At 35.4% G+C, this 15,026-nt stretch overlaps 1 protein-coding gene across 1 annotated transcript; it reads left to right on the top strand.

The window, feature by feature from the left end:
- Positions 1-4,509: 4,509 nt before the first annotated feature.
- On the top strand, positions 4,510-10,977 carry LOC107082557 (nucleophosmin-like). The gene is made up of 11 exons (XM_015371310.1): positions 4,510-4,648; positions 5,731-5,810; positions 7,899-8,018; positions 8,091-8,184; positions 8,305-8,426; positions 8,512-8,570; positions 8,902-8,956; positions 9,037-9,117; positions 9,215-9,319; positions 9,425-9,499; positions 10,008-10,977. The coding sequence occupies exons 1-11, from the start codon at positions 4,600-4,602 to the stop codon at positions 10,056-10,058; spliced, it is 891 nt and encodes a 296-aa protein (XP_015226796.1). The 5' UTR covers positions 4,510-4,599; the 3' UTR covers positions 10,059-10,977.
- The last annotated feature ends 4,049 nt before the right edge of the window (positions 10,978-15,026 follow it).

The raw sequence follows: 15,026 nt of genomic DNA, 5'->3' as shown, positions 1-15,026 counted from the left end.
TAGTACAATTATGCAGTACTGTGAAAAGAAATAAATATATTTCCAGTGTTGATAAATGTTTAAGAGATATGTCGCTTATTAGAGAAGGTATTATATTTAAGGATAGTTCAGATGTTTTGAAGTGAAGTTGTAACAAAAGGTGATACACTGGCAATATTTCATCTGCTGTGAGAATAATAATACGATGCTAGAGCTAAAAGCTAGTCTTGTAGCAGCCTACTTCAGTTTTTTTTTGTTTTTGTTTTTATCATATCATGTTTTTCACACAAAAAATGTCATAAGTGGGAAATTACCTTGATGTGTAAATATTCATGGTTATCTGGAAATACCCAACCAATAGAAATGTAGCTAAAGTAAAGAAGATTTTGGAAATATCTTTCAGATAAACAGAATTGTTTGAGGCAGTCTATTTCAGTCTCATCCCCTCTTGCACTACCCAATAACTTAAGCCACCAGAATGATCTAATTTGAATTTATTCACAAAAGTGTTTGAAAGAAACCTCAAAAGGCCTGAACTATCCCTGTGATATCCTAATTACAGAGGGAAGTGTTTTGTTTATAGTGGTTAACTGGTTTTTACTCAGTCCATGTAATTATCAACATGTGATGCTGACCTGACAATAGTTTTACACCTAAAGTTCTGAGAGAACATAGCATCTGGTGTTTCCATTAGTTTCTGTGAGTTTTGGTGTCTTTAAAGATAATAGAAAACTCACAGTATTTTTAAATGAATGAAATATAAACCCTTTCCTTTTGAAATCATTGAAGCAGCTGTTTAGTGTGTGCTTCATTGGTGTGAATTCTCAGTTCCCACTGTACAGTACCATTTAATGACAATGAGTTTCAATAAAGGGGGTGATTCATTTAAAGCCATAACAATAAATATCTAAGTAATTTGAATGTGCTGTGTTTTACTTCACTTCACTTCATCCACATGGGAGTTCTTTTTTCTTCTTCTAAATACATGCTAAAGAAATATCATACTATGCACATTATTGTGTTGGACAGAAGAATATGCAGTGCTCTTCAAAACATTAAACAATGAATAAATGATGAGCACTTATCAGAGAGAAATGCTGAATAAATGCTAGAACCAATTTTAAAATCGAGCTTTCCTCTCCATGTTAAACTTTGTGAAATCATAAAATTGATTGCAGCTCATTTTGTCTGCTGTATGGTGCCTCCCAGACCTCTTAACACTCCTGACAAAGATTTACAAAGCTCTTATAATAGATGGTTGCTTTGGAAAACGTACTGTTGCAGTTGTGCAGCAGCAAGGTTGAGGAATTATTTCCCTCTACTAACCATCCACCTAAGTGTTTGCGTTGGAAGGATAAACATGTCACAGTTTTGATATTTTGAGCTGTTTGCTATTTCCTAACTTAATACAATTAACACACATCTCTCTCTGACTTCCTGTATTTTCCGCTTTAAAACTTCGACACAGAGAAATTGGCCATGACCTAAGAAAAACAGAAATATATATTTTTATGAGCTTTGCTAGACTTAGAAGGGTATGAAGTAAACTACAAAGATATTAAAGAGTACAGGTATATATATTTGTAAATAAATATAAAAATATAACAAAAACATTTGTTGTATATTTTCAGTTAACCTTTATGACTTTTTTACAAGGGTCACATGGGTCAAATACTCTTTAGTAAAACAATAGTGTCTAAAATTTATATAGACAAAAGGCCGCCTTGGCAGTGTTACGCCAAGTTTGATGGAATAAATGTACTCAAATGCATACATTACTGCAATATTATAGCATTTCAATCATTTTTAGGGTCCTTTACAAAATATATAAATCAGTCTATGGTGCAAACAGGACATGGAGCTTTAACCAAGCCCTGGCTTATTAAAAATACCTACATACTGTACAGTTTACTCTGTGGTTAGAAAATGTTTTAAAGAAAACATGAAGCTAAAGAAATTTTAACCTGAACAATAGCAGATGTAGAGCAAAAGAAACAACACAAAATGAACAACTGTACTTTCCCTGAGCAAAAAAAAAAAAAGCTTTATATAAGTATTTTGAAAGGTAAATTTCTTTCTAATATTATTATTTGCATCATTGTTATTATTGTGGTTATTGTTTACTGTTAAATATAATTTTATATTAAGTAATGAATAGTTTTTTTCAGCTCAATCAGGATAAAACATTTATACCATCAGAGAGAGAAACTCACATCCCAACTTCAAATAGGCGATAAATCCTCCTGAAGAAGTCAGGAACTTAGGCCTCATATTTCATTAAAACTCAAGCTTTGCATGACAAATGTAACAATAAAGGTATTTTGATATCTGACAAACATTGTAACTGTTCATTTTCAATGTCGGTACAGACATTTTTACAACTTGTACAAGATATCACTGTAATTGTGTTGTTCTGAAAATAACTGTTTGCTCTAAAGTTGAAACAATTAATCGGATTAATCGTGATTAATGGATTATTTAAATAATCGTAAAATAATTTTGGAATCGATTAATTGTTAACTGCCTTTAGCTGACCCACTTAGAGCAGTAATTATATTAAAAAAAATTTATTAAATATTTTTAATTAAAGATAATAAAAACATTTTGTCTATCAATATGTTCTAACCAGAACTCATCAAGTCTTTTTGTTAATGTGTCCCTAAGCTTTAGAGCAGACTGGTTTTAGACCTGAGGACTTGGAGGGGTTAGGATGTTTTTAAAATAAGATCCACTATGTAGTCTGGCTTATAGTTAAGATATATTTCAATTTGTTACCTAATTGTTTATCATTTCAGATTAGCTTTAACAGCTTTTGTTTATAGATTAACATTTTTTCTTTTTTCTGGTGTTTTCATGTTAATTATTTTATACATTTTAAAAATATATATATCTGCCTTAACAGTTTTAAAGCACATTATGTTCTACTTAACCATATTCAATTGTGATATCTGGAATGGTTTTATGACTCTAAAGAATGGATCTACTGTATTTGCACAGATACTTATTGCATGAACGAGATTAATAAAAGAATATATATATTTTTGTGTAAACTGCTATGAAATTATGAAGTATAATTTAACTAGATTGAGTATTAAATGAATCAAAAGTTTTTTAAATATGAAATACAGTAGAGAAAAAAAAAATGCATCCATGCATAAAAAGACTATGATTAGGACATACGAGGTTGAAGGAAACGTCACGTCTTGAATAAACATCGCTGTCAGATGTGATTGTGAAATGGATTTGAAATCAATCATAATTATTTGTGAAAAATACAGGCTGAGTAGAGAAAAACAAGGATTAAGGTGGTGTGGTTTGGAAACCTAACAGTGAGCTAAGTATTAGTTAAATATGGAATGATAAATAGAGCGTTTATAATATATTTTAGGGGAAAAAAAAGGGTTTATTTACAAAAATATAAATTATGCTAGTTAAAGATTTTGGATCACACTCCGTTACAATCGGTGGTGAGGCACTTCTTTTGTTGTTTGCCAACAGCCAAAAAAATAAAAAAAAAATAACATAAGAATTAAACCACTCTCATGTCATTTGATAAATTTGAAACGATCATCATGAAAGTGATCCAGTTAAAGTATTGTAAACTTGTTGGGAAAGAGGAGAAAAATAGTTTTGGATGGGTGGGAGATAAAAGAGCAAAAATATTTAAAGTATAGAATTAAGAGTCTAGCTCAAACGTTCTGTGGCCTTTAAGAATAACAGGATCATTGAATCATATCCCTGTGGATAGATCACTGACAGATGAATCAAAGGAGCCTAAAACAGAAGCAACTGGAATAGTAGTAGTGATTCCTAAATTATCAATTAAGATTTCAAATAGAACATTAAGTATATATGGAATAAAATTATAGGCTATCGCTGTGGCTTTAGAGCGGATAGAAGATTGTAGAACTGGGACATTGATTATTTGTAGTGCTTTGTTGCCTGATTTTTCAAGCATTAAGTCACAAAGTACAAATAGCCAACAGAGCACCCTGAATGAAACAAGAATATAGTATTTATACATACATATATATATATCTATATATAGACATATATATATTAGATATTGTTGAAAGTACAAGAAATAGAGGAATGAACAGGAGGGAAGAGGTAGTGATTGGAGGTATAAGAACAGGTCATTTTCTCCTGAATGGCACCCTTTTTAAGATGGATGAACATCTCATTGGGTGGTGTAATGGCTGTAGTAGTATTGAAAGGATAGACCATGGTATTATTTGGTGCATTAAATATGAAATTCAAAGTAAATGTCTAAGATCCTTTTTCTGGGAAGCTGACGTTTAAAGATACTGCGGCACAGTAGAATAATAAAGTAGGGAAAAGAAAGATAAGTGAAGAACAATTGGTCCCTGGAGAATTTAAGGATTATGTAATTAATATAAAATCCACACGATGGCAGTAAGGCAACACGCGATGGATTCACGCTCCCGTTAAAAACCAAAGAAGAAGAATGATAAGTATTCTCATGTCCGATTGGTGGCGGTGTTGCGCTCTTTGTTGTCTCATACAGCGGAGAGGAAGAAGCAGAACCCACGTTGGTTAAATCCTTCCATTCCAGCTCTTTCAGCACAGGCAGACAGTCGGTCATTTCCATCCGCAAAAATGAACGGCGTAAACGACGAGCCAATAGCACCACAAACATTTCTTTACGGTGAGACACTATTTAAAAGCATAACTTTTGTTTGCTTGTTAGGTGTCATTTGCTGTATGAATGAAAAGCAGGTTGTACTAACAATTAGGCCAGTTTTGTAGTTATACGCTCCTCCTGTGGTCTTTCAGATATATTTAGCTTAAAACAGTTAGATGTTTTCATACGTCAAAACCTTCTTTTAGTGAAGTTTTTCGGCAAAGAAGCAAAATCTTGTTTGAATTTTGGGGTACAACCGGGTTTCGGCAGCAGGCTTCCACGCACGTGCTTTTTGTAGTCAACATGGCGGCGCCCATGTTTTTTATAACGTTCTTCAAATTAAAAGTATGTTGAACATAAAACTAAGCAGATGCTTTCTCGTTTAAAACACGGTTTAAACATTTGGTCCATGTTTACGGAGAACCAAAGATTAAGTAACATTTCTCCAGAAAAGAGGTAGAAAGCGACACAACGTGGCTTCCCACGTTCACATCTGGGACCCCAGCCTTCATGCAGACCATAAAAACTACTAGCTAATGTCTTAGGGACAATTAATATTGTTTACTTCTGTTCTGTTTTTGACATGTAAATTATTTTTATTGAAATAAAGAAACAAGCAAGTCTTATATGCCTCTAACCCCCTTTTATATCATGCCTTTAAACTGAAGATCAAAAGTCAATTTTATATAAATATATAGATATATATAGATAATAATTATTCATTTGTTACAAAGTTTTTTTTTGTTTTTTGTATCACCTCACCATTTTATAATCCCTCTTAAAAGTAGTTTTCAGAGATTTGCTTCATGGAACCAGGAGGTGGAGAATAACCAGGATTGTAAAGACATAGTGAAATTATAACCATCAGAAAGTCTTTTAGTTATTTTGATCACTTTCCTTCACGTGGCTCATCAGTAGTTATTACCATGGACCCTAGAGCTCCCTCCTGTGTTAAGCTTTAGCCTAACATTTGAAATTCGAGCTATTTCTTTGTTGGGGAGGGGGTGTTGATCAGGAGCCAGAGGCTGGGGCTGATCTTTGCCTTTTTTTTCTTTTGTTGGCAAAATTTTGACAAGCCTCTTTTATTTTTAATATTTTTTTTTCAGGGTGTGTTCTGCAAGCAGGCAAGGAGGTGGTCTTTAATCCTGAGGATGACGACTTCGAGCACCAACTAGATCTGAGGATGGTGAGTGGCATGAATTACAGAGGTTTGAGCAAAGTTTAAGCTTGCTAATTGGTTTTGCATTGCTTTTTTGTTTTTCCAACCTCAACGTTCATAAAAGAATTAGAAAAGATGCACAGAACTTTGTCTTATCTTAAAATCTTTTTACTAGGAATAAAACCCTTTGGACGTTCAATGATAAGTGTTCCCACAAAACTGGCTTTCATTGGAGGCGGCCAGACTTTCGCTTATTTTTTTTTAACGTTTCCATACCAGGGTTTCCTTGGGTCATTAAAAATCATTAAGTCATTAAATAATTGTTTGGTTGTTTTTTTTTTTTTTAAATTAAGGCCTGGATTGTCATTAAAAATCATTAAATGGGATTATTTTGGCATTTAAAAATAATTGACATTTGCATATATATCGCAATATAGTTGAGGGTACTGCTTCCGGCTGATCGTCAAGTCGTTTGTTCGGAAAAGAAGCTCAAGTCGGAGAAAAGGCTGTAGAGTGGGGGGAAAATGCTAATTTCAACAAAGGTGGCTGGAAATCGAGGAATTGCAGCCTGCCGACAGTAAAGATGAAGGAATTTGCTGTGTATATATGAGAGTCATGGGTACTTGTTGCATAAAAATTATTTTTAAGATAATTAAAAAGCATTAAATTAGATTTGCTAATTTCTGTATAAACCCTGCAAACATGTCCCTGCAGTTTTTGACAATTTACTTAAATCACATTGAAAGATTCCTGGATAGGTCTGGTTGGCTCTGATTATAGCCTGCTTTGTGGCTGCCATGACCTGGGTGATAGAAAATTTTTATAGTGTTAATTGTGAGGGTGATGGTACTTAAATGTAAACCCAAAGCCCAGAATTAAGACTCTCCTTGACCTAAACTTTGTGAAATACAGGTGTTTATTGCAGATGTAAATCAACAACATGCACCTCGCATAAATATTAAACTGTTGGTCTGTAGCTTCAGTGCAGGTTTAAATGCTGGTTTAGGGAATTAGAAAGTTGTACCAGTTCATAGAAGAGTAATCGCGTAGCTCTAATTTAATTAATTCTTGTAGACAAAACTTGCACAGCGTGCAATCCCTCTGCAGCAATAGCTCAGCTGTAACCAGATATGCATTATTTAGCTGGCAGCATCCAGACGGTGGAATCTATTGATTGTTGCAAGGTCACAGGATGAATGTCGTTGGCTGGAAAAGGTAGCACTAAGACTATTTTTTTTTTTTGTTTTTTTTTTGGTCAGTCAATTTTTTGACTTGTTGATGTGCAAGTTATTTAATTTTTTCATTGCAGGGACACAAGTTTGAAATCTTCATATGATAAAACAGATTTATTGACAAAGACTGACATTGGGATTAATTAAATCTTTAACTTGATGTTTTAGATATACTTATCTACACAATTAAATAAGAAAAATTTGGGTCTTGTATGTTGGAAATGTGATGCTAGTCCTGCTCTTCTAAATAAATCAATGCATTTTCAGCTGGTTACTGCAGAACTGTTGAGAATGGAATGAAACTCTAAAGCAGACAGCCCTCCAGTTCATTGGGGCAGATGAACACTGCTGGTCTAAAAGTTTTATTCAGCACCTGATGTGCTGCCTATTAACAATCTAAGAGCACATCTTCTGTTTGTGTGCCTTAGATGCATAACTGTTTCTGTGGTTTAGAGCCAAAGATTTCTAAGTGTCCAAACAGGACTGATCCATGAAGATTTATTAACCAGAATTATCTCGATACCACCTTTAAAGCTTGTAAAATATATTCCACTGTTATTTATAAACTATTGCTCAATGTATTTTTGACAAATTAGTATAGTTGGTCATTAATTATACCTTTATGTTGTAAAAAAAAAATGTGTTATGTTTCAGAGTTTGAATGAGTGTTAGGCTGAAAGAAACTATTGTCAGATGGTGAGATAAAATGCTGACAACTTTACAGGAGGCTTACCTTAAGCTGTATTGTTCTTGGAAAAAAGTCTCTAACAGGTTGCTGGTAAATCGTTGGTTGATCTTTGCAGACCCGAGCCAAAAGTCAAATCAAATTAAAGTCTCCATCTTTGTAATCTTCATAAACTCACTTTTCCTCTTACCCCTGCAGGCATGTGTTGACCCAAGCACAAAAGATGAGCTTCAGGTGGTGGAGGTAGAAGGACAGAATTCAGAGGAAGAGCAAGTTAAAGCAACACTAGCTTCACTTAAGCCATCTACCCTGCCGAGTGTAAGTAGACATATTCTTTTTGTTGGATACATTTTTCCTGTAGTTGTTGACTGAATTGGTGGTGTTCAACAGGTGTGCCTTGGTGGGTTCACAATCACACCCCCAGCAGTGTTTCGTCTCAAGGCGGGTTCAGGTCCCGTCCACATCAGTGGACAGCACCTTATCAGTGAGTATTTGTCACATCTGTTCGTTAAAGTAAACGTTACTTGGTCCAGAATGAAATACTTGGTGTAGTATTTAGGAGTTGAAATTGGCTCATGGTTATTTACTGAATATTTTCCAAAAGTGATGGGGGGTGATGAGAGTTTTGGTGAAGACAGTGAAGAAGAAGAGGAGGAGGAGGAGGTAGAGGAAGATGTTAAAGTCTCAAAGAAAAGACCCGCCACATCCCCTGCTACAAAGTCCCAGGTAGGTTTAATTTAATAAATGTCCTTAAATGTCTGTTTGAAAACTGCGTTTTAATTGACAAAAACACATCTGATCTCCTTTACAGAAGAAAAGGAAAATGGAGGAGGAAGAGGAGGATGATGACGAGGAGGATGAGGCTGAAGAGTGAGTATCAAAACTGTTCAGTAATGCCTGACTTTACAAAATCTCCTTTGAGTGGTTTGATCATTTCAGGTGAACTCAGGAATAATTAAGTGCGTTATTTTTGATTAGTCAAGGTCTGGAATATAAGTGTTTTACCATAGCAAGAGGTAAAGACTACCAAGATCGAGATTTACTGTTTGTCCATATTATGTTGCAAGCATATGAATTTTTTATTTCAATATTCCTTTCAGTCAGATGTTTTTTTTTTTTTTGTCTTATTTAATTTTGTCCAAAACCACTTTAGTTGTTAATCATTGTCTGAAACTCAATTTGTTTTTTTTTTTCCCTTAAGGGATGATGAAGATGATGCAGAAGAGGAGAGTGAAGCTGAAGAGACTCCTGTTAAGGCAAGCGGAGGTTCAGAAGTTGTGTATGTGTGGTGGAGGGGTTAATTGTGCTCATTCTAATAGAAGTCCGTTTCTCACAGGCTAAGCCAACCCCAACCAAACAAAAAGGCAAGGCTCAGAACGGCAAGAACTCTGCACCGAGCACACCTGCCTCCAAGCAGGTTAGATGACTCACAAATTATTAAGGGAGTCAACAAGAGCATTGAGCATCAATTTTCCAAGGTTATGGCTAACGTTTGTTTTGTTTTACTGGAGCAGACCCCAAAAGGAAAAGGTGAGAAGACTCCTAAGACTCCAGGAACACCCAAAGTGAATCTGACCATCCCAGAGATTAAAGCCAAAATAATGGAGGCCATGAAGAAGGTTGGTGTTTAAAAAAAAAAAAGATACTTATTTAAGATTGATTAGAGGAGATGACCAGAGATGTCCCTTTGCTGATTGATGCCTTTGGTCTTTTGCCTTTTTTAGGGAGTCTCACTACCTAAAGCCCAACCCAAGTTTGAGAACTTTGTGAAGAATTGCCACAAAGTGACAGACCCCAAGGTAAAACTTATTAACTGAAACCGTTTTTCTATGAAATGCAAATTATTTAAAGATTTGTTTTACACATAAGAGCCTTTCAAAGCATGAGACACCATGGCGGTGAAGATTCTAACATTCAGGTCATAGTCATTCCAAAAAGGTTAAAAAACAAACCAATGGACTTTGTTTTCCAAGCTTGAAAATCTGCTTCCCATCCAGGAAGCTTCTTATATTCCAAAATATCTGGAGTAGCGTTGAGTTCCAGGCTTTATAGAGTAGCCTTTCCCTGGATGGGAAGCGAAACGTCTTCAAACTTGGGGAAAACAAAGTCCAGTGTTTTTTACTTTTTTTGGCATGATAGAACAGTTTTACACTTTATGCTATTTGTTGTTTGGGCCACATGGGGACGCTGTTGCCACATTATTTTATTGATCACATTTAGTCCACAGAGCTCTTGTACAAAGTTTACCCTGGGGTTGTTTCGTGGGTGTGGCTTTTCATGGTGACTTAATTTTGTTTTTCTCTCTAGGTTGTTGCTGAGCTGTGGAAGTGGCGACAGACGGTGAAGGAGGAAAAGTAATTGGCTCTGTAGTTTTAACAATTTTATGAATTATTTTTTCCCCATACCCTCTCTCATGATCTGTACGTCCAAGTCTTTGCCACAGTTTTCCATGAAGTCACCCTGCCTTCCTGAATGTAGAGATTATGGTGGCGATGAGCTGCTGGTGCGTTGTATCACTTCTCCTTTACATGAATAAACCTGTTTGTTAAATAATCCGGAGTCTTTTCAGAAATTATTGTGGATGAAAATTGCTGCATTGAAAGGACATTTTTATGCATTTTTTGTTTGTAGTTAAGATTTATTTGATCTAAATTAGAAGCTGTAAAAAGCACATTACATCAGACTAGATTGACAGTTTGTCGGCTGCAATGTTGTTAAAATATAAGTTCCATCAGCTCATGATCACAATATGCCAGATTTTTTTTTTTTTTTTCTTCATACCATGATGTCCAAGTTGTTCGTTTTACCGTCCAATTAACCCTCCCCCCCCTTTTTTTTTTCTTTTTTTAAACAAGTTGAATACAATAAAGTGTCCGCTGCATTTCAGCTCAGAGATCCCCGGTCTGCTCTAAAACCGACAGCTCGTAGGCCAAAGGTTGTGTCACTTTAGGTGTTTCATGCCTTAGGGAGTCTGCAAATTGCGTAATCTTTCTTAGAAATTCCCATATGTACTCAAGTTTCAAAGGTGCAAATTTGCCTAGTTACACTGAGATTAGGAAAGAATGGGATGACTGGTAAATGAGACCATTCCATGCAGTCAAACGGGTATCTGTTTATGGTTATAACCTTTTGCTCTGGATTTGAATGTCTCAGAACTGTTTAAAACCGTAAGGTGTGGCTCTGTTTTCCATTTCTGTTGGGTTGACTGATTTACCCTGGTTAATGGATGTTTGCATTGTTGTAAAGGTTTTTTTTTTTCTTTTTCTGAAACAACTTGCTATTAAAAGGAAAAAAGGATTCTTTGTCTCTTGAGTTACTTTTAAGGTGTGCTTACTGTTAGACATTATTTGCAGTATACCTCTTATGCCAACCTCTGCACTATTAATCCTATCATGCTGTGATTATGAAGACTTTCCCATACCTGCTTTATGTTGGCTGCTGCATGCATTTTCCATAACAGGCCTCATGTAATCCCCTCTAATCTGTTTTTACTATGGTCGGTACTTTCATTATAGCTGTTGTTGATCTATGCAAGTCCTCAGTCATCCTATTAATGTCAACCACAAAAGGGTTAAATTAAAAGGAGACCAGACTTTGGCTAATTTCTTTTCTAAAGACGTCTCAACGCCTCGGCCTGTGCCGACTCCTATCAAAGATTTTGAAATAGGTACCGAAAGACCTGTTGCATCCAATTTAAGTCTGCTTTGTGATAGACCTTATGTTCTTGCAGCTACATTTGACAAACTTAAAGCATGTAGACTGTGAATATACTTCATCCTGTTAGCATTTCTTTTTTTTTTTTTTTTTAAAGCCCAACTGAAAAATCTCAAATTAACCTTCATGAAGAAGTGGTAGCTTTGAACACACATGTATCCCTTGTATTATGATGGTTGTAGTTTTATGAACACTACCAGTTAGGTTTCAGTACAAACTCTTACACAGGAGAGCATTACAACTTTAATGCCTTTGACACCGAACACAGGAAAGTCATAAAAAAAGTTAAGTCATAAGTTTTTCAGAGTGCATAATTAACAGGTTTAAGATCAGGCCTAAAGAACCTTTGAGGCAAAGGCCATAATGATCGCTTATGGGAAATAAGTTGCAGACTGGCTGCTTTTAGTTGTCGATCAAGAACACACTCCTGGGTTATATCTGGGAAGCCTTTCCCAGTTGACACCTTTGCACCTGTGACTTAAATATGGTGACCATTTGCTGTGACCATCTCTGGTGGTTTTATGTACAAAGGAAACATCCTAACGTTTTAAAGTACAAAATTCTATGAACAATTGATGTCTTCAGAAATCACTGAGTACGTTTACTTCCATCCTTATACCAGTATAAAGGGCACCAGGGGCAATTCCAGTTGCGAGTGTGGCATACATCAACTTAAAGATGTCTTTTGGTTCAACTCACCTCATCACATAATCGGATCATTGAAAACTGCATACTTGGTTCAGCTGTTTGATTTAGGTGTGTTGGACCACGAATGAATAAAAAAGTTGAAGGATCTGGACCTACAGGAACGAATTGCCCACCCGTCCTCTAGACCCAACACATGGAACAGGTGTTTCGACTTATATTTTAGGTTCAGAGTATAGTCTTAATACAACTGCTATTAAAATAAGCACTTTTGCACTTTCACTACCTCCTTATACTGAGCCTCATTAGTAATGCAGAATAATTTCCATGTTTTGTTTTGTTTTTTGGCTTAAATCAACCATTATTTAATGTCAACATGTTTTATGTTTTAATGTATAACCCAAGCTTAATATAAAAAGATGTAGCTGAATTCCAACGACTGTTTCTATGGAGTCCTGAAAGATTAACACCTGTCAGAAAATACAGTTTAACAAACTAAAGTGTGATTTCAGACAGATGTTGAATGCAGTGAAGTAGTCGCCAGTATTTGATCCTGATTCACCATTTCCAGTTTCAGCTGGAAGTTATAGAGTATTCTGCATCTCTTGTTTTATACATACTGCTCAGAAACAGGAAACACTCAACACATCCTTCACATGAATAAATAACATGTTCTCATTGAATTCTTTATGTGCAAAGTTGAAGGTTCTGACAAATCACACAAAAACATGAATGAAAATCTAATGTATTAACCAATCGAAGCCTGGATTTGGAGTCACACAGAAATGAAATTGGAAAAGGTCCCTACAGACTGATTGAACTTCAATGTAATATCCTTAACCCTTTATCGCCATTTACATCACATTTGCTACGTAAGTTTTGGTGACCTTATTTTCAACTTCATCAGTATTTACCCTAAGATCCTGTTCCATACAACTTGAGACATGTATTCTGCCCTCTGGTTGATTACTATTGCAAGCAGTGAAACACCCTTTTTTTCTCTTTTCAAATGTCTACTGATCCCATGAGATCAGTCACGTTTTTTGCAGGAAAGTTTTTACACTTTTTAAGGAAGTTAGAGTAAAATTTACTTTTATATTTTTATTAATATTTGTAAATGCATACTTTATAATTTTAGACAATGCACATTTACCTGGAAATCAATTCTTTCATTAATTCTTACTGTTGAATTGTATTAAAATATGTGCATCATATTTGATACTGCAGGTCAAAAAGGTGATATATTATTGAACATTTAACATTTTTGGAAAGTAATTTATCTCATGCATCCCAAAGTTCAAATACCTACTATTTTGTTTAATCCATATGTAATATTTAATGTAATTTCACCATGCCTTTTGAGATCTTACAAACACAATCTAAAAACCATAATCTTTATGGTATATTGACCTGTTATTTATATGTATTTTTAGATACATGTAGATAACTCCCATCTGTGGACGTCGGGCCCTCATACCATCCTCATGGAGTCGACTTCTAACAGTTTGTGCAGACGCATACACATTTGTGGCCTTCTAGAGGTAATTTTGCAGGGCTCTGGCAGTGCTCCTCCCGTTCCTCCTTGCACAAAGGCGGAGTTAGCAATTAACTCCTTCTGCTAGCAGATAGCAGTAGGAGTTAACAGTGCATTGTTGTCCTCCTATGACCTCCTGATGTACTGTCCGTTCTCCTGGTAGCACCTCCAGCTTCTAAACACTAATCTGACAGACATAGCAAACCTTCTTGCCACAGCTCTCATTGATGTGCCATCCTGGATGAGCTGGACTACCTGAGCCACTTGTGTGGGTTGTAGAGTCCGTCTCATGCTATCACGAGTGTGAAAGCACCACCAGCATTTAAGTAATCAAAACATCACCCATAAGGCATAAGTCCTGAGAAGTTAAATGTCGTCCCCACCTACAGAACCACTCATGTGTTTCTTGCTTATTGCCAATAATTTGCTTTAGCAGAAATAGATAAACTGAAGTTACTTGTTCCCTTTATTTATTTCAGCAGTGTATGTATATTTTTTTTTATTATAGCTAAAACTAATTTGATTGAACAAGTCAGCTGTTTTTACAGCGTAGCTTTTGTTAAATGATTGTATTTAGTATTACATGGTAAACAGATAAAGCTACAGTTATATTGCTCTGTGTTGTAACATCCGAGTATCAGTGAGGCCAAATTACCTAAAGAGACAGATGAAAAATATCAAGCTAATCTAAAACAATAACATGAGTTATATTAGTTTTGGCCACTTTTCATAAGACTATTAAAACTTGTCTGCTAAAAGGGTTGAACTACGGTCCTGTATGTCAAACTTGCTGATATAGGGTGTAAAAGCTGTTTTTCTGACCCTTGGTCATGTTTTTTTTTTTTATAGTTTTTTGTACAACCATCTGACCAATGAAAATACAGTAAGATGTTTTATGGAAATGCAGTTAGTCATTACAAAGACTGCTGAAAGATCTACTTAATTCAGGTTTAACAAGGTCTTTATGAGGAAGTGCTCTTGATAATTTCAGTCACTAAAAGCTGATACTGCCTTGCGATGAGAAAGATAAACATGTGCTCCAATGATTCAGAAAATTTCCCCATAATATAATCCAAGAGCTGTTGCAATATAGTTTCCCTTCAGGAGCACTCAACTACTGGAAATGGATAATATAGGCCATGGTGTGACTGTCTTACTCTGCTGATTGGAGGAAACTACAGACAAGGCAGAAATTGATGCATAAGCCCATTTCTGAAAAGAGACTAAATTACAGCACAGGAGTAAATCAATTATTAAAGATGTTCACTACATCATAGATTGGATATTGAACTTTCAAAAAGTGGAGCACTGTGGTCAAAGGGTTTCACCAATTTTAATGTTACGGCCAGTAATAGAGACTAATCACTACTCTGATAGCTAGAACAAGGACAGATTGTACAAACTAGAGCAAGGAAATGCATGAACCAGAGAAA

This window comes from Cyprinodon variegatus, unplaced genomic scaffold, assembly GCF_000732505.1.
Source record: "Cyprinodon variegatus isolate N-32 unplaced genomic scaffold, C_variegatus-1.0 Scaffold56, whole genome shotgun sequence".
In the NCBI taxonomy this organism is placed as follows: Eukaryota; Metazoa; Chordata; class Actinopteri; order Cyprinodontiformes; family Cyprinodontidae; genus Cyprinodon; species Cyprinodon variegatus.
This window is presented reverse-complemented; position numbering and strand designations above follow the sequence as displayed.

Bases quoted from the DNA above. Each gene is read 5' to 3' on its own strand.
- LOC107082557 (XM_015371310.1), top strand. From the start codon at position 4,600: ATGAACGGCGTAAACGACGAGCCAATAGCACCACAAACATTTCTTTAC. The intron at 4,649-5,730 runs GTGAGACACTAT...TTTTTTTTTCAG, and splicing joins ACCACAAACATTTCTTTACG to GGTGTGTTCTGCAAGCAGGC. The intron at 8,019-8,090 runs GTAAGTAGACAT...GGTGTTCAACAG, and splicing joins AGCCATCTACCCTGCCGAGT to GTGTGCCTTGGTGGGTTCAC.